The sequence below is a fragment of the Neurospora tetrasperma genome (genome assembly GCF_000213175.1).
Source record: "Neurospora tetrasperma FGSC 2508 unplaced genomic scaffold NEUTE1scaffold_81, whole genome shotgun sequence".
NCBI classification, from domain to species: domain Eukaryota; kingdom Fungi; phylum Ascomycota; class Sordariomycetes; order Sordariales; family Sordariaceae; genus Neurospora; species Neurospora tetrasperma.
In genome coordinates, this window is record NW_009799179.1 from 3,528,663 (window position 1) to 3,547,123 (window position 18,461).

General features: G+C 51.5%; 6 protein-coding genes across 6 annotated transcripts; 2 read left to right on the forward strand and 4 right to left on the reverse strand.

The window, feature by feature from the left end:
* Positions 1–2,454: 2,454 nt before the first annotated feature.
* Positions 2,455–4,017, reverse strand: NEUTE1DRAFT_52946 (uncharacterized protein; the record flags this gene model as incomplete). Its single annotated transcript, XM_009857573.1, has 1 exon — positions 2,455–4,017. One exon carries the CDS (start codon positions 4,015–4,017, stop codon positions 2,455–2,457), a length of 1,563 nt encoding a protein of 520 aa, XP_009855875.1.
* A 2,200-nt stretch (positions 4,018–6,217) lies between these two features.
* Positions 6,218–8,361, reverse strand: NEUTE1DRAFT_53574 (uncharacterized protein; the record flags this gene model as incomplete). Its single annotated transcript, XM_009857574.1, has 4 exons — positions 6,218–7,296; positions 7,358–7,426; positions 7,501–7,686; positions 7,770–8,361. 4 exons carry the CDS (start codon positions 8,359–8,361, stop codon positions 6,218–6,220), a joined length of 1,926 nt encoding a protein of 641 aa, XP_009855876.1.
* Positions 8,362–10,400: 2,039 nt separating this feature from the next.
* Positions 10,401–12,192, reverse strand: NEUTE1DRAFT_71612 (uncharacterized protein; the record flags this gene model as incomplete). The annotated part of the gene is made up of 5 exons (XM_009857575.1): positions 10,401–10,533; positions 10,739–11,423; positions 11,523–11,664; positions 11,726–12,003; positions 12,068–12,192. The coding sequence occupies 5 exons, from the start codon at positions 12,190–12,192 to the stop codon at positions 10,414–10,416; spliced, it is 1,350 nt and encodes a 449-aa protein (XP_009855877.1).
* Positions 12,193–13,122: 930 nt separating this feature from the next.
* On the forward strand, positions 13,123–14,919 carry NEUTE1DRAFT_71615 (uncharacterized protein; the record flags this gene model as incomplete). The annotated part of the gene is made up of 3 exons (XM_009857576.1): positions 13,123–13,334; positions 13,402–13,797; positions 13,869–14,919. The coding sequence occupies 3 exons, from the start codon at positions 13,164–13,166 to the stop codon at positions 14,538–14,540; spliced, it is 1,239 nt and encodes a 412-aa protein (XP_009855878.1).
* Positions 14,920–14,995: 76 nt separating this feature from the next.
* On the reverse strand, positions 14,996–16,901 carry NEUTE1DRAFT_149812 (uncharacterized protein; the record flags this gene model as incomplete). Its single annotated transcript, XM_009857577.1, has 2 exons — positions 14,996–16,645; positions 16,745–16,901. 2 exons carry the CDS (start codon positions 16,845–16,847, stop codon positions 15,015–15,017), a joined length of 1,734 nt encoding a protein of 577 aa, XP_009855879.1.
* A 316-nt stretch (positions 16,902–17,217) lies between these two features.
* NEUTE1DRAFT_90311 (uncharacterized protein) lies at positions 17,218–18,461 on the forward strand (the record flags this gene model as incomplete). Its single annotated transcript, XM_009857578.1, has 4 exons — positions 17,218–17,306; positions 17,449–17,520; positions 17,580–17,654; positions 17,714–18,461. The coding sequence occupies 4 exons, from the start codon at positions 17,277–17,279 to the stop codon at positions 17,792–17,794; spliced, it is 258 nt and encodes an 85-aa protein (XP_009855880.1).

Below are 18,461 nucleotides of genomic sequence, written 5' to 3' on the forward strand. Positions count from 1 at the left end.
AAAAGATAAGAAGCAAAAGGATACATGACACGGGGTTTCCCCGTTGAGGGAAAGTTACCTCTGGGATGCCTTTTGACATCCAAAATGACCTGTTGTTTCACAGGACAACGAAGCATCAGTGGCGGTTGTGTATACCTGACAAATGCGTCAAGGACATCGTCGAAGCATCATTTTGGTATCAACAGGATAATGAAAGACTTGGCCTCCTATTCATTCGCAAGAATGAGGAACAAGGTCAGGGATTACGTCGAGCATTGCCCAGAATGCTTGGAGAACGCTACATCAAAAAAGAAACCCCTCGGTGAATTGAATCCCATTGACACACTACCTATCCCCGGGTATCTGATTACGATCAATTTCGTCATCGTTCTACCCATGTGTCTTGTGAGCAGGGTATTCAAAGTCCCGGAAGGGGGCTTTGATGTACCCAATTATGACCGTCAGCGGCAAGCACGACAAGCGCACGCTGTGTATTTCGGGCCAGAAAGTTCGGACAGCAAAACGATGGGGGGAGGCTCTGGCCACTTATCTACTAGTATTGTTGCACGATTGGGGCTTGCATTCCGTCATCATCTCTGATAGAAACCCCGTGTCAACACATTTAGAAAAGCGTTCTCAACGTTGCATCGATTTTGGCCAAGGCGCCATCTCTACACATACAACTTTCGAGGAAAAACGGCTAAGCTAACGTACTTCATTCCATTTTCTAGCTCGTCTTCTCTTTCCTCTACTTCACCCACATCGTCTCCAGGCAGATTCTCTATGACAACGTCGACGTTACAATAATTTTACGCAATAAACTTCAGCAAGCGTTGACTATTTTCTAAGAAGCTATTCTTCTCAACGGTACTATTAGAACAAACCTCGACCCATCTAGCGCCGTACCCGTTTAGATGGTAGAGAAAGCGCGTAGGTCCTACACCGGCATTCGTCCTTTAACTTCCACAAAGGCAGTAGAGCAACAGTATTAATAACGCTGAGACGACCAATGAATCATTATGACAAAAGCATTTTTTTGCTATAGAATCATCAACTTCATGTAGCAGCTTAGTGCACACTAAAGATGACAACGTTTAGTGACCAAGATAGCTACATTCGCACTCTACCATCCATTCAATTTTAGAAAAAGGTTCCGTAGTGGAATGGCTAACTAAAGTCCCTTCGCTAACACTTTTCTATAGGAAACGCCAAGATTCCTGATGTGTCCCAACTGAAAATCCTGTCCCAAATTTTCCGCGCCCCCTCTTTAGAGGCTAAAAAGAAGGGGGAAAGGAAGCCATGGCGCCCAGAGCCCCCCAAGTATGCGGATATTCCATCGTGCCTTTGCTTTTGCGGGTTTGATCAACCTTATATTCGCGGTGGTTGTAACATTTGTCATGCACCGAGGTTACCTCTACGTTATGGATCCGCGAGGATGACAAGACAAGGTGATATACAGTCCAGTATGAAAAGGTTGTCTAGGTCTTGAGACAATGGAAATGGACAACACAAGTCATGAGCGCTTACTGCGATTGCATACCCGAAGAGCTGCGACATGGACGAATGCATTCGATTGCAAACGGCATGTCCCTCCTGAATCAATCGGTACCAAGTAGATTCCACGATTCAACAATAAGATACTATATACATTGTCAGTCGATCTTAACTTTTCAAGTTGTTTCGCCGAAGCTTATAGTAGGACCAATGATCAACTTTCAAAATAGAGGTAGGTACGACTGAGTGTCCATGGCTCATTACCAGTTCACAAGTGTCGCACGGCACGGCAGACAGATGCAAGGCACCATAGCAGCTTCCGCACATCAAACACAAAGGCGTCACGTCAAGTCACAGGCAATTCTCCACATTTCACATCATTTTTGCATGATTATAGCGGGCACAGTTTTTGGATCAAGCATATATTATCTGCCAATGCTTGACTTCGTATCTCCTCCTCCCCTCCCTTCTAGTATTATCCGCATTACCATCATGTTCTCGTCCTCCTAATCATTCGTCCATCCATCCTTCCTCAAGAGCCAGCTCTTCGTCGGGTATGTTGTTGTAGAGTATCTCATAAGCAATGAATTAATGCAGAACCCATTCGCCCGACGACCGAAAACCTAAAACCGAAGAAACCAGCAGAGGGGGGTATCGTACAATGAACCTTAACTTTCCGTCCTGTTGTCCTGTTGTCCTGTTGTCCTGTTGTCCTGTTGTCCTGTTGTCCTGTTGTCCTGTTGTCCTGTTGTCCTGATGTCCTGTTGTCCTCTTGTGCGCCATGAAAAGCAAATTCTGAATGCCGCTGTAGTGCCTGGCAGTGATACTGATCTCTATGATGCATTTTCCTGTTCTCTCTTGTTATTCCGATCCGTGACGCCCCGAAAATGCAAATTCTGTTTTGGTGATTGTTTATTGTTTTTCGCCCTTTTTTTATGATTGGTTTCTTTTCTTTTTCTTTGCACAAGTCCTCCTCCTAGCTTAGGCCTTGGTGATAGTGGCAGACTGGGACCCCTTGGGGGCCATGGTCTTCAAGAGAACTGGAGATTCGGAAGGACCAATGTCCAAGTCGCTGATATCTCCGTCGTCGCAGAGGCCCTGAGGGGACAGCTCCTTGCCGTCGTCCTTCTTCTCGCCCTTGGTCAAAGCGGCGAGGTTGCGGCCGGACCAGGCGTGGTCATAGAAGGTCAAGAGGGCCCAGAGCTTGATGAAAGAGTGGAAGTAGGCAAAGAGGACGTAGGCGGGGAAGAGCCAGATGTCTTGAGGATAGGTCGAGAAGTAGCGGAAGACTTTGATGGTCTTGGTGAAGATGATCCAGGAGAGAAGAGCGGCGAGGGCGTACTTGGGCTCCGCGGCGTCGAAATACCAGGAAGACTGGGTGAAGAGGTAAACCAGGGCGGCATCGGTGAAGAGCGCAAAGTTGGTGAAGCTGGTCAGGTAGACGGCGTAGACGCAGTAAGGCTGAGTGGCCCAGACAGTGCCTTCGGTGAAGAGGCTGCTGGCGTTGGACCTCCAAGTCGATCTAGCCCAACGGCGGCACTGACCGAGAAACTTGGTGTGGACAGGCTCGCCGACACCGACGGTGGTCTCGATCTCTGCGTCGTTGGTATACTGAATCCTAAGTTTCCAACCGTTGGTAACCATGTAGCGGGCGATATAGTTGTCATCGTCGGGGTTGAGAGGTCCGAGAAGACCGAAGAAGAACATCTCGTGAAGGTAGCCGGCCTGGAATTGCTTGTCTTCGAGAATGCAAGTGCGAATGCCAACTGTCCGACCGGAAACGACAAAGACACCACCGTCAATGGCGTTAGTGGCGCGGATCTCAAAGTTGTGACGGTCGAGGTACAGGCAACCGAGCATGTTCCAGAAGCGGCGCCAGACAGAAAGACCTTCCAATCTGCGGACCCGCTTGTTGGTACCAACAATACCAACTTGGTTGTCTTCGAAGGGGACAAGCAGGGACTTGAGAAGGTCGGGAGAGTTCCAGAAGACGTGGTCGTCGACAAGGACTGTGATAGGGGTGTTGATATAGCGGATGACGTGGGCGACTTGTTTGCGCTTGTTGGCGATCTCTGTACGGGTGACCAGAAAGTTGACAAGGGGAAACTCTTCCATGACGGGAGCTACAGCGCCGAGTGTCTTCTCATACAGATCTTCTCCGGCAGTGACGATGATGATCTTGCGGGGGCCGTTGCGAGCGCAGCTAGTGAGGCACTCATGGAAGTCGACACCGAGGGGATCGACCGTGGGAATGACGACGGTGACATCGCGACCGGGGTGGTAGTTGGCGTTGCTCTTGGGCATGGGGGCAGCTTTGTAGGTCCAGAAGCCGATGATGTTGATGCAAAAGCGAAGATAACGCCAGATGAAGAGAGCGAGGAAGTAGTAGAGGACCTTTTCACCCTTGGAAAGATTCTTGATGCCAGAGTGGATGAAGCCAACGACGAGACCCATGCACAAGATGTTGAAGGAAGCTTGCTTGAGCCACGATAAGGGTGAGAGAGGGTTACCCTTTTGGGTAGGTGGAATGTGTGTGGGTGACATGATGTCGATCAAGAAGTGTCGTCGTTGGTGGAGATTGTTGCGATGATTGACTATTGAGGATGGGTAAGTACTTGATGCCTCCTAAGATGGGTGCGGATGGTATACTTACTGGAAGTTGTTGTTGGTTGCTTGAGGTTCCTTGAGATCGCAGAGTGTCGATTGACTGTGGTCGTCTGACGATTGTCTGTCGAAGCAGTTTTGGGAGGAAGCAAAATGGATCAGCTCTTGGGTGCGGCGGTCGACTTTTATGCCACCTCAGATCTCGACAGTCACCTTTCAAGGTCGCCAGCAGTGAACAGTGTTTTAGTGTTTTCAACCTGCGAACAGCCAAATCCAGGTCGGTTCAGGTTGGCTGTTCTGGTTTTGCTACGTGAACAGTCCCAGATTGCCCAGCTGTTCATCGTACAGGCTGAAGGTTGCTGCCATCCCATACTGAACAGCCCATTCAAGACGGAGCAAACATAGAAGCTGTTCATTCATTGGGAATCTGTATAGTTCTTCTAAAATGTGATATCGGACGAGTCTTTCGCCAAGGTCTATCCAAGTCTGCTGTCCCACGAACAACCATAGCAGACAAAAGAACAGCCCAGAACAGCCATAATGGAACAGAACAAACGTTCTTTTGAACAAGATGAACAATCTACGAACAGCCTTGGTTGAGCTCTTGATGTGGACAAACCCACGAAAAGCGGCAGAAGTCCAACCTCGAGATGTGGCTCGTTGCCGCTGTCACTAACGGGACATCAAACCCCTTATGCATCACAAAGCATTGATCAATAAACTTGTAGGCAGATCATAGACTGCACAAAGAAAAACTCGTGACAGCCGCGACAACAATGCTGAAAGAAGACTGAGGTCGCCTTTGTTCCTGACGCCTGGACAGCGGCACGGACGGAAACTCGGACGCCGCGCATCTCAATGGTCCCAAGAACAACCGCCCTCAATCTCAGATCAAGATATGGAAATAGACAGCTGAAAGTTCATAGTATCTATACGCGCTGATATTGCTAATTTTGGACTTCTTTTGGAACAAAGATCCCCGAGTGTCCCATGTCGCAACCTGATCCCGCGAAGTTCAACCATCCTTAAAAACCTATCAAGTTCAGTCGGCAATCTGCTATCATCTTCTGTCTAAGGAGCTCTCACATACCCCAATCAAGATGCTATGACTTCCCAAGAGTGTCAAAATAGTCATGTCAATTGCCAATTGTAAACCTACGACCAACAATCGTCGAGTGAATGAAAGCTCTTTTGCCATCCCATGTTGGCCGTCGCCGCGGTCCAGACCACTTGAACCAATGGGACCACTCGCACCCCTGCCAAGAACCGTAGAAACCCATGCAAATGCCCCACTCTGTGTCCCAAAAGGGAAGGGAAGTAAACAAACGGGATCGAAATCGTTCGACCAAAACACTACGATTCCAAGTGCTGAAATTCTGTGATGGGATGGAATGTAAAAAAATTCTCAGGTAATCGAAACTGGACACCGCCCGGGAGGCGAAGTTCAAACCTGACCTGGGACCTTCACCGGACCAGGTCGTGGAAGTGGTGATCAAGGCCACAACAAGAACGAAGAGGTGCTCCTTTCGAATTCGCGAACCTCGTAGTATGACTAGGCTCTTGCACTTCACTGACGGAAGGAGAGGAGAGAGAAGCACTGACCAACCAAGTTTGCACGTCCACGGCAGTAATCATAGCATTCTTCACTATCCGGACACCATGACAGCACGTGAGGGCGAGGCAGTCGACACTGGAATCGGCGGGCAGGAATCACAACTTGGAACTAAGCAATGCTAAACAGTTTTGCTTGACGCCAGATCCGATTACCTCTATTCAATCGCGAGTCGTTCAAACGACTTTTGTCTATCCGTTACCGCCATGGTATCCAGCCCACTTTAACAACCGGGCTTTCCAGCTCTAGTCTACCTCTAGCAAAAAGCACCAACGCCCCCGGGTTCCATGAACCCTTCGAATCCCAAGACCGCCAATTGCTTGCGTGAACGCTTCAATAGCTGTATGTGATACCAATCCAGCAGAAACCAGCGATAACCAGAGAGACCAGCTCCTTTGCTCCAAACTCTACCCAAAACGGTCAACGTCGTCCGTCCAGCTGTCCAAAATACAAACCGCGCATACGAGAAATAGAATGACCACGACGACCACCAACCTCTCAGAGGCTTGACCAACTTTCTGCAGCGCTCTAGGCCTGACCAGTCTCCCCACCCTCAGCCGCTCTCTTCTCCGCCTTCTCCTTCTCTAGCCTTTCCACCCGCTCTCTTCGCCAGCGCTCCCCAAACCTCCACTCCAGCCAAAGCAATGGCGTAAAAGCTGCAGTGACAATAGCAAGAAGAAGGAACGTCAACCCCGCGCCAATCGCGTCAATGATGAACTGCACCAGCGCGACGCCAACAGCGCCAATCAGACACCTCACAAGGTTATTAACCGCTGACGCGCTCGCGCTCGCTCCTGGGTAGAGGTCCACCATAAGGGTGCTGTTCAGATTGAACAAGCCCATCTGGGTGAAGGCGATGAAGAACTGCAAGACCAGGGGCAATGCCATTGCCTTCTTTTCAGTGCCGAGGCGGGGGCTGGTGATGGCGAATCCGTATCCCGCGACGCAAATGATAAAAGGGATGACAAAGTACAGCGACGAACGCAGGCGGGCGCGCGAGATGGGGAAGTCGGCCAGCTTCTTGCGGTTGATCTCGACGGAGCTCGAGAGATGGTGGGAGGCGCGGTAATCGGTCTCGACGATCTTATAATCGCGGTTCATGATCTTGCCCGAGAGCAAGGAACCGCAGATGCAGCCGATGCCGTTGGGGATGAAGATCAGACCAGTTTGCAGATCGCCGAGGCCGAAGCGCGGCTGGAATAGGGCGGTGGTGGAGGAGGTCACCATGCTCCAAACTGTGTAGACGATGGCGCCGAAGAAAAGGGTGACGATGACGTCCTTTTCGGCCATGAAGCGGAAGGAGGCGAAGAGAGTAGAGCAGGTCAGCTTGGGTGGGGGAGCGGTGATGTCGTCTTCTTCCCGAGTGGCGTCTCTTTCTATCCAGTAGCGCTGCCGGAGCTGACGGTCGAAGAAGGGACGGTGAATGCCCTTGAGTGGGACGGTGCCGTTCCCGGCTACACGGCGGAGGGTTTCCGGGAGGAAAAGCAAGATCGCGCCCAGCGTAATGCTACCAAGAACAAAGAGAAACCAGAAAATTGCGTGGAAGCCGAGATACTCGGTAATGATGCCTCCGATGACTGGGCCCATGGACAGACCAAACATGCGGACTAATGAATTTGTCAGTCACGCCCTTCCCTTCTCAACCACGTCGATACGGATTGGACTCACCTGCGCTAAACCCTGCCATATAGCCGCCACGCTCCTTTGCTGTCGTAATATCGCCAAGGACACCTCCTCCTAGAAAAGCAGACACAGTTAATGCTTGATCTTCAACGAAAATCGACGATACAAAAGCGACGAGTCTGACGTACCGACAGAAATAGTAGCAGCACTACCAAATGCCTGAATAGCACGAAATACCATCAACATCGCAAAATTCTTGCTGAAAGCCAATGCAATGTTGGCAATGAGAAAAACAAGAAATGTCCCGATGAAAGTGACACGGCGTCCGCACGTGTCGCTTAGGGGACCCCAGAACGAGGGGGCAAACGCTTGCACTGCCATGTAGATGGTTACAGTCAAGGATACAAGCGCGATGTCGATGTGAATAGACTGAGAGTACGTTAGCGATGCTCTTTACCTCTCTTGGAACCCTTCTTCTGCTCAAACGGGTGACTAACATTGGCAATGGCGCCCAAAGCCGGAAAGTAGATATTGCTGGAGAGAGGAGAGAAGAGACCCGCCACTGCGATGATGCCCGTGACCAGCCATTTTTCCTTTTTGGTGAAAACATGATAGGGCGGTTCTGGTAGGCCTGAGTCGTTGATGCCTTCAATCTGAGTGACTGATGTCGTCGCTGATGCTTTGTCTGATTTGCTCTGGCCCTCGAACTTCTCGTCTACTTCGGTGCTGCTTGAGCTTTGAGTGGATTCGCTTGCTGTGCTCTCTGTACTTTCTGTCCTCTCATGTTTCGGCCGATTTGGAAAGGGAGAAGTAGGAGTTTGAGGACTCTTCAAGTGCCAGAAATGCGATTGGTCAGTTTTTGTAGCGCTTGGTGGCGCAATAGAAGGCGGATCTGGTGTTGGATCTGGTACGGTTGTTTCCGGTTGGTTGGTGTTGTTGCTGTTGTTCTCGTCACCCAGAGTATGTATCGTACCGCGGTTCTCCCAAGATGTGGAGAGCCTCTGAGCATCAACCACGGCTGGTCGCTTGTCGTCCACAGACAATGCCATTGTGAGCTCTAGTATCAATCAATCTGCTGGCTCTGGGACCTCGGTGGAGGTACTATAGGCTGAGTGGCTCGTACGGCGATGAAAGTTTGAACATGGGAAATGATCGATATGAAACGATATGGGATTATATATACAGGAAAAACACCCCAGGTTATAGCAGAGCCAGTCTGAGGTAGCCAGCTACCATGTAGACTGTTCGGGAAAGGAAACTTAATGACTGGACAGTTGAGAGATTGAATGGAGAGGCAACAATGGGAAAGTCAGTGCGGCGAAGGTTATTTTGGGTCGAGATAGTAAACAGTGGCTTTCGGTGTTCTATTTGCCCAGGCATGATCGGCCACGGACTTTGGGTCTGGGGTGGTGTTTCATCGCCACTTCGAATAGACACCTAATGGGAAGACCTAAAGTTAATTAGATGTGATATGATTTGAGTAAAGAGAACAGAGGCCAGAAACAACGTAAAGTTTTGTGTAGGGATCCCTGCCATGAAGTTATCTTGCACAGTCTGTAACGCATTTAGATGGCGATCTGGTTAGACGCACATGCCATGAAACCAACGCCCCATGGGGCAGACGAGCTGCAAGTGTTTGGAGACTAGGTCTAGATGTTTGGGAAGCGGTCTGTTCGTAACAGGAGCTTGGGCGAACGCCTTGGGGCTTAGGTATGCACGATTGTGCACAGATGATCCGAGTAACTCCCATGCACACCGCAACAGACAACAGCACGCAAGTACCGTTTAACGGCCCTGAAAGAAAGCTCAGTCCATGTTGATGCAGGGCCGCGGGTTCTCGGGCAACTATTTTTTTTTATTAGGTACGGGTACTACTTGACCTCAGAACAACAGACGACTGTGAAGAGTTGCCGCGAAAAGAACTCGAGGTCGATCAAGGGATCTACTAAGAAAGGCTTGCAGTACCATACCAAAATGCTTGATTCAACCAGCCCAGCTCAAGTTACGGCAGCGGACTTCTACGATATGTCTAAACATGGGAGCAAACGACTTCCTTAAGACTGAGATCAGCTATTGTACCTTTTCCATGCCCATGCTTAACAGAACTTGGTACACTACCATAGGAACCACAGAAACTCGCAAATTGTCCCACAACTAAGTCTCTCGCTATTCTCACACCCACCGAAAATAGACTCCGTTCATCCTTGAAGCACTTTGTCTAGAACGCTAACAGCCCGGATCGGCTGTCCCCGCCCTTCCCACCCATTTGAAGCGATCTCGGCTGATATTCAAGTGTACTATAATTACATGTTGAGCGAACATTCATGTCAACTACCCAGCTAACTCTACAATATGGACTAGACGCTTGGAATGCCACATGCTGCGTATCACCACAAGGAATTAACAAAAATTAGCAATGAGGAAATGTAATTTCTACGAAATCACACACATTTTCGCCGGGCAGACTCCAGGTCTGCCACAATCAAAACAACGGCGTCACCCATTTCTAATCGGTCATGAAACGTGCACATTTTCCCATCAACATCATTAACATCGTAACCGCGAAACAGGCAATGGAGAATTCCTGCGTTTGAAACGTTGCATGTTTCCCGTAAGTTTGTGAGACTTCTCTTTCACAACTTGAAGCATTCTAAAATCAAATATATCGTAATCGTTTTTGCAAGAGCTTTTATTGGAGAGTGTTGAGTGTTGGTTCGGCCCTCCAAAGGTGGCAGATGGCCCCGGCCCGGCATGAACGGTAACTATGCTATCGGACACTCAAGTTTTACTAGACGATCCGTCTACGGGCAATGTTCATACTATGATATAGCCGAAAAAGAATTCTGACATCCCCAAAACTGATGTTAGATGATGCGAGAAGCTGTAAAGAAGAGGCCGGACCAAGCCGAAGCGCGTGGTGGTGTAGTCAACAGCTCTCGGCTCTGGAGGTAAGGATCCGGCCTTGGCAGCGAGCCCGGGTCTTGGCATTCCGTTACTATCTTGTGATGATCGCCGAGCCCAGCTTCCGGGCCCCGAGCCACGCAAAACATGACACACAGCAATGCTCGACAGAGCTCAAGACACTCGGCGCGTTTGATTATTCAATTGACAGGCTGAGGAATACTATGTGATTCATTGTTGATATCCATTTCCCAAGCACTACCACTCCTGGTGTCTATTGTGGTATCTCTTCCGAAACTCAAACCCCTAGTCTGCCCGCTCTGTACAATTTTACCAAGCTGACCGACACAACTTGTCAAATTGCCATGCTTTTATCGAAGCCTATTCCACGTAACGCCGTCCCATGACAATGCTTCACTCCAGCATGCTGATATAAAGAAATCAAAGAACTGAGAAGAAGGCTCCCATCGAAACAAAGACCTCCTCTGCCATTGTATCGCAACACAACATCTTGTGTTAACGGACCAAGGGGTGGACTTGCTTGTTCGTCAACCTCGTGACAGTAATCGTAAAGTTGTTGGGGTCGAAAGTTCGCGTCCCTGGGTTATACCAAGCCGTGACATATGCTGTTAACCAATGCTTCTTCGTCTCAAATTCGATCATACCGGCAAAGGCCATCGACCCGCGCGGTGGATCAGGTCGAATTGGTTTCCACACCTTCCTGTACGTCTTGGTGAATATCTCCCATGGGCTGAGCCCGATGAATTCCCGCAGCTGGGCCAAAGCCCATTCCTGATCCTTTTTCTCTTCGCCGGCCTTGGGCGGCTCTTTGCTGGGAGGGGGTCGATTCATGGTTGTAAGTATCCCTTTGTTCTGCGCAGCAGCGTCGGGATCCATACGCCTTGCCGAGACCAGGGCACCAGGGTCCTGCACATCCTCCGGTCGTTGTGTTGCCTGTCGTCGGATGTGGTCCATCATTCTCTGAACGTCACCAGTGACCGTCGAAGGCAGTCCAGTTGTTCCGGTTCCCTGAGCTCGTGGCACCGGGGGCTCTGAAGGGGCGAAAAGACCCGAAAGACCGAAAAACTGCGAGACCTCCATCGCTTTCTTCTTCGCAAGGGTGGTAGCGACGGCCCATAGCGACAACGCAACAGGCTTAGGCCAGAACAACCGCTCAGCTTTCTTCACCTGTGGCGACTCCATCGATATACTAGCCCATCCGATTTCATAAGGCGTAATCATGATTCTGCCATCAAACGAAAAGTGTCAGCTCGACTCGAGCGCGCATGGGATCTGGTCTGAGACTTACCCGTAACGTTCGTATTCGGGAGGCGCGACCAAAGGATAAAATGCCTGGAGCCATGCTTTTTTGACATTCATTTCTGGTCCAACATAGTTTGTCAAGATTCGCTGATTCTTGAGCATCTTCAAGACCAGGCTGGCGATATCCTCTGTGTGAAATGTTAGTCTCCATATCCTTGCAACCAGATTCGTACGGTCGCTGCTACTAACCCTGAACTTGCTGTATCCGTTTCTGATCTTGTGCGAACTTGACGAACTCTTTCCACTCCGGACTGCGTGCCGAGTATGGCTCTGGCTTGAGTTTTTGCTCCGTTAGGGGAAAGGGGATGAAGACGTAATCCTCTTCTTCGTCATCCTCCTCTTCACCATGGCCACGGTCGCCGTCGAGATCATCCAAGGCGTTCGAAAGCATCCCTAGCACTTTCCTGTCGTAGTAATCGGCGCACACGTATAGAGTAATACCCATGGCCAGGGTCCGGAAGATTCGCCTGCCAAAAAGTACCCATGTCAGCACGACATATCCAGGCCATCTGGAATTGCCAGAGGCATTACCTTCTGAAGGAGCCATGCCTGATCCGTACTCCTTGCACAACAATCGGCTGCCCATGTACCATGTATTTTGATAAATTTCGGGAGGCCATGAGCGACCTCATCGGTCGGAAGAGGCGCGATGCCATGTTGGATGACTGTGGCACGCCCAGCCGGCGGCCGAAGAGTTGGAAGGATCAAAGGTCGCGGCCGCTCGTATGCGCCGAAAAAAAGATCAAATATGAGAAGAGAACGGCGAAACGGCTTTGGGCTTGACTGTGCTCGGCTTCGCTAGTAGCTCGTTGCGGGTTCGGGATGTGCGGCTCCGAGGACAGGTAAAGGCGCGCAGATATGTAAGCCTGCTGAGGGGGGGTTCCCGTACTGGAAGGGAGCGGGCGGCAGACGATGTCGAGAATGGGTTTCGTAGGCTTGTGACGATTGCGACAGCGGGACAGAAAGCCAATCTGAGAGATGGAAGTTGAAGACCGCGACCAGGCTACTAGTAGTTCCGGGGTCTGGTCGCGCCTCGAATTCCGGCAGAACGAATATGGGGTAGGATCACAGTGCGAGATTCGAGGGCCTTCTAGAGGTAAGCATCAGATGCCTCTCCCCTCCAGCGGTTCAGAAACGCTTGTTCGGTTCAGATGTTGGATGCCGCAGTGCGCATTGCTGTTCCCATTTTGCACGCTGTTTTAATGATACCAACAGTGCGTTGGGGTAATGTGCTACTGTACTACCCGTTATATACAGGTACTAGTACTGTACCGTCAGGTACTTGCCCGACTGGCATCCCGGCGTCGGTCCTCCATATGGCGTTAGGTAGCCAGTTGAGGGCAGCTGTCACGGTCGTGCTTCACAGTGGACGGATGGGCGAGTGGTACCGATGGTAGCGATGACCACTGCAATTCAGTGGGCGCATTCATGTCAGCCCAGGCTGGGCTGCTGGGGAACTTGTGGCAGTGGGGCCCGGACGGGATTCATCATTCGGCAGGAAGCTAGGTCCATCCAACTCCGACTTCCAGTCCATTGTGTCTCCGCCAGCGACTTTACAAACGTCACTGGGACACTCCTCATCCAACATTTATCACCGGCCGCATCGACCATTCGGCTGTTCTCAAATATGAGGTTCCTCACCAGTATAACTTTGGCAGCTCTGTCTGGGCTTGCTGCTGCTGCATCACAGCAGAGTGCCGATGTCTTCATCCTTGATTCCAAGCAACAACAAGAACAACCATCCCGCGAAGTACCCCGGCTACCAAAAGAAGTCGTTCGCCATATCCTTCTCCAGAGGGCAAGTCAAACACACGCAGCTCGGCGCGTAAAATACCTACTCAGGTCTGATCTAACCTGCGCAACAGGCATCCAGAGACAACTACGGCAGCGACCTTCGCGACATCCCTAGCTCTATCGATACCGAGGCCGCGATCAGCTTCATTGCAAAGTTCGGCAAGAGTCCGGCACCTCTTTTCACCCAGACCGAGACGAATGATCCATCACAACTAGTTGTCATCCTCGAGGGCGTCACTGCCGAGAATGCTGGGCCTTTGAGGGATTCGCTCGCCAAGTCAAGCCAGCATGCCACCTTCGCCATTTCAGATCCGCCATCCAAGGTGGCCAATGATCGACTGATGTCGCTTTTCCAAAACCTGGGTATTGCTACGCCGGAGCAGTGCGACCTGGCCTCTGCCATCAACCCTGTCAATGGAGACTGCTGGACGGGCTCCTCGTCGGTGGTCAAGTATGATATTCAGAAGGTGCGTTACAATCAGAGGACGCTTCTACACCCGTTGCTAGTTCAATAACCAACTCAACCTCTGTTTATTAGTCGCCCGAGGCCCTCGATACTCTCGTCGACAACCTGAACCGTCTCAACAAGTTCATCTCCTCCGGCGACCTCGAGACCGTCCTCGTCCTAATGCCCGAGTCGAGCCGTTCCTCCAAGCTCAACCATTGGAGCGTCAAAGCCGCCACCGGCTCCTCCGATCTCCGCCGTCGCTTCAACTCCGAGACCGTCATCGTCGACGATAGCGTCCGCGGCGCGAACGCTGCCGTTGCCCCGACCCAGCCTCCCCTCTCCCGCCCGACTAACAGTCACCTGCAGACCGCCGCTAAGAAGGCGATTCCGCAGTGCTTTACCTCGGAGAAGAGCTGCGTTGACCAGACGGGCAACTGCTCGGGCCACGGCACGTGCGTGGACAAGTGGGGAGGCAAAAACGGTAGTACCGAGGCTGGCGGAGCTAGCTGCTTTGTCTGCAAGTGCCTGGCTACTATGGACAGCCGCCCTGGGGCCCCGGGCAAGGCCTACAAGACTGTGCACTGGGGTGGTAACATGTGCCAGAAGGAGGACGTCAGCATGCAGTTCTGGCTTATTGCCGGGTCTACCATTGCCCTTGTCGGTGCCATCGCCTTTGCCATTGGACTGCTGTTCGATGTGGGTCAAGAGAAGATGCCCGGTGTTCTGGGCGCTGGTGTGGTTAGGGGGTCATCGACTAAGTAAGAGGTGAAGTGAATCGAGAATGGAGGGGCTTCCTCGCCCCTCGATAACGGATACAAACGTCAAAAGATAACAACACCAAGACAAGATACAGAGAGCTATCGTATGCTTATTGATTAGATGCGGCGGGTATGGGGTGTATAGGGTGTGTGCGTGTGGTACAATCAGACATCCTTAGACTGTTGGCTGGTTGCACCACTACTGATTTTACAATGTTTAAGGGCGTCAGCATCATTGGCAGGCAGGCAGGCAGGGATGGATTGAGACATGGTTAACGCAAAGTACGAGCTAGGAGATGGCGCGGTTTCCTTTCCGGGCGATTTTCATAAAGACTTAGTATAAAACAGACATTTACAATGGATGAAACTCGGGCTAAGTCTATAGGGGATACTGTTTGTTATTGAAGATGATGTCATTATTGTAAGCCCGTAGGACATATGTCCGTTTGGCGTTTTTGGTCTAAGCTCATTGTACCCATTACATCGCCATCTCAGTGTCAATATCACCAGGCCCCTTTTCTTGCGTTGGCGTCCCAAAGCTTTCCAACCCTCTCTCCTTAGAAGTCGCAGCTAGATCCGCTGCAAACCCAGGCGGCAATGGTCTCAAAGGCGACTGCGTGACAAACTTCAACGCATCACCAGACGTAGGCGCCCCCGAAGCAGCAACGGCACTTGTCACGGCCGTCGCTGCAGCACCAGCAGCAGTAGCACCGGCAGCATCAGCACCGCCCATGACAGCTTGATACTTGGCTCCCGCCTGGTTCAATATCTCCTGCACTTCTGTCTCCCTGGTCAATATCTCCTCCTTCTCCCTCTCCAGACTCTCTATCCTCGCCTTTCGTCTGCTCACCTCATCTTCCAACCCCTGTACCAGACCCTTCATGCGCGCCAACACCTCCCCCAGCTCCGGAAGCGGTTTCATCTTGGGAATTTGGTTCACTCCCCCTACCCCTCCTCCTCCTCCTCCTTCTTCGTCTGTCTCCATCAAGTCGTCTTCCGGTTTGTGCAGCCCGTCCATACCCGCCCGCCGCTGCGCGGCCTCGTACGCAGCCCGCCGCTCCGCCTCGCTGTCGTCGCTCTCGGCATCAGAACCGGCCTCCGCGGCCTGGATCATCTCCGCCATCTCCTGGCGGTGCCGCTTAGCGGCTTCGCGCTCGGCTTTGCGGCCCAGCGCAAGCGAGCCGTCAGTCACGAACTCATCGTAGCCTTCGCCCAGGTCTTCGTCTTCGGCTATGAGGCGCGATTCGGATTTCTTGGCCTTTTTGTTGATACCCAATGTGATGCGTTTTCGGTCGTCGTTGTCGGAGCGGTCACTATCGTCGAGTGCGATGAAATCGTGTTCCTTGGCAAGGCGCGCGCGCCGCTCTTTGCGCTCGCGGATCTCGGCTTCGGTGAGGACATGGGCTGCTGCTGCTGCGGGGGCATCGCCGGTGAGCGCTAGGGGCATGTCGCGGGATTGAACAATCATGGCGCCGTCAAGCTCGGAGGGGTCGAGGTCCATGGCGTCGCCCGTTGTTCCGGGCGCGGCAGACGCCTCCGGCAACGGTGCGCTGTGGGCTTTGAGGCTGTCATCGTCATCGTCGTCAATGATGCTTAGCGAGGCGAGATTCTGTGGTGTGGCTGGCGTGGAGCTTTGTAGTTCTTCAAGGTATTCTTTGCTGTACCGAGGCTTCTCTTCGTCGGCGCCAAATGTGCCGAATCGTGCGGTCAGGGCGGACTTGCGAAGCGCGTTCTTCTCGGCAACTCGTTGGCTCAGCGACTTCTTGCTTGGGGCGCTGACCACGTCGCTGCTGGCAGTTGTTGTCGTATCATTGCCGCCGTCTTCCGTGTCGCCTTCGCTGGCTCCGAATGATAGTTTTGAGATGCGCTTCTTCTTGCTGGAGACTGAGCGGCCGAAACCGGGCCGTACTACGAGCGGCACACCAGTGTCCTCCTCGGCTTCTGTTACCTCGGGCGCCGTACTTGTGCTGGTTGACGTAGGTTGGATTGCGTCGCCGCTGGTTTCTTGTGGATTATCGTTACCGTCGTTGATCTTGATCGTTCTTCGTAGTGACGAAGATTTGGTAGGCTTGCTGCGCCCAAACTTGATCGGTCCTTGTGGTACTGGTTCTGTTCGAAGGCGTATCAGCTTGCTTGTTCTTTGGTTTGGTATCAGCACTGAGATTTTCTATGCTGGATAGGGATGGGCATGGCCATGTAGTAACTTACGTTCGTTCTTCGGCTCCTCTCCTCCAAGCACCGTAGGAAGGTCGCCATCCTCATCGTCAAAGGTCTGGATAATGCGTGGCTTGCGCTTTCCAAAAGAGCTCATTTTTATGATGATCGACTTGGATAAAGTGTAGAAAGTTGTCTGACAGGGAATTTGTGATAGCGATGTAGTATTGAGGCGGGCGTGTTGTTTACAGGTGAGTTTGTAGTGCAAAAAGGTGTCCAGACAGCTAGTAGGAAGCTTCGAAATGCACCCTGGAGAATGACGCTGGTGGGCGACTGGATGTCACTGCACTGAACACTGCAATGACCCAAAGACAACGCGAATTGCGGTTTCTTATCTTATCAGTGTCCCCACGTGATGGCCTGGCGGCCGAAAATCACTGGGGACGGTCGCGATTGCACGCGCTGCACAAGGCCCGCCTTCCAGGTCGTTTCAGTGGAGAGTTCCTAGCCAGAACGACGCCATTGCCATTCATTGCAGCAACTCTCTCGAGACCATCCTAGACAACCAACACAACCTCAAGATACAATGGCGCCCGCACAACCTGAACTGAAGAAGGTAAGAAATTACTCTTGGAGAATTGTCTTTCACGGTGAATGGCAGCTGGCTGGTCGAGACTATGCCATTGTCGCATCTTGACCTCCATGTTATTGTTTTGTTTAACATGGTGTAGTGAGCTAACCGACCACTTTCCAACCAGTACCTCGACAAGAGGCTCTTCGTCCAACTCAACGGCAGCCGCAAGGTCATCGGTGTTCTCCGTGGCTACGATGTACGAGATCTCCCCTTTACGAATTCGAACATGATAATTGACGGTTCGCGACGTCATAGGTCTTCTTGAACATTGTTTTGGACGATGCTGTTGAGGAGAAGGATGGTGGTGAGAAGGTCAAGCTTGGCATGGTGGTATGTTCATCATCTAAGACAGGTGCTGTCGTGTCTCCTGCTGACGAATGTGCACACAGACCATCCGTGGTAACTCCGTTGTGATGATGGAGGCTCTCGAGAGAATCGGCGGCGATGAGAGGGGAGGACAGCGCGGCTAATCAACAATCATCTTCTCGCAACACGATAAAACGACCCTGCGCATATACAAACGCCTACAACAAAAGGCGAGGCATCGGAATAAGCGGATGACAATTGACGGGATTTGACTATATACCAAGGCGATTTACAGTTTACGACGACATCTACAGTGTTCCACGCGGTCTTGGACGGTGAAAAGCTAGGTGGGTTGGCTGGTACGGCGTTCAGTTTCACACGAGGCATGTATTCGGGAAAGCTGCATTATCTTCAACTTTGAAAGGGAAACATCTGCGGCGGTGGTTGAAGAAAAGATACCCAAAGGATTTTGTTTATTTTTTTTGGTTTTTTTCACGTACAGCTCTTCTCCGACAACAGCTGCTTCCACGTCTTCTCGTCATAACCGTCCACCATGCGGTCGCCGTACATCCGCACCCAGCCTCGAATCCCGCCCGTCATGACCTGCGACTGAAGATCGCCGCCTACTTCGTTGATATAATCTTGCATCCAGGCGGCACATCGAGGGCCCCGTCCAGCGGAGGAGCCTGGGGGAAGAAGCATTGGTGTTAGGGAGGATCGGCGGTAGAGGTACGAGTTCAAACAGCATAGGATTGATTGGACTCTGTCCCAGGAGTCAATGACAGAGAAAGTCAAACACGTACCACAATAGAATATCACCTTTTGAATCCC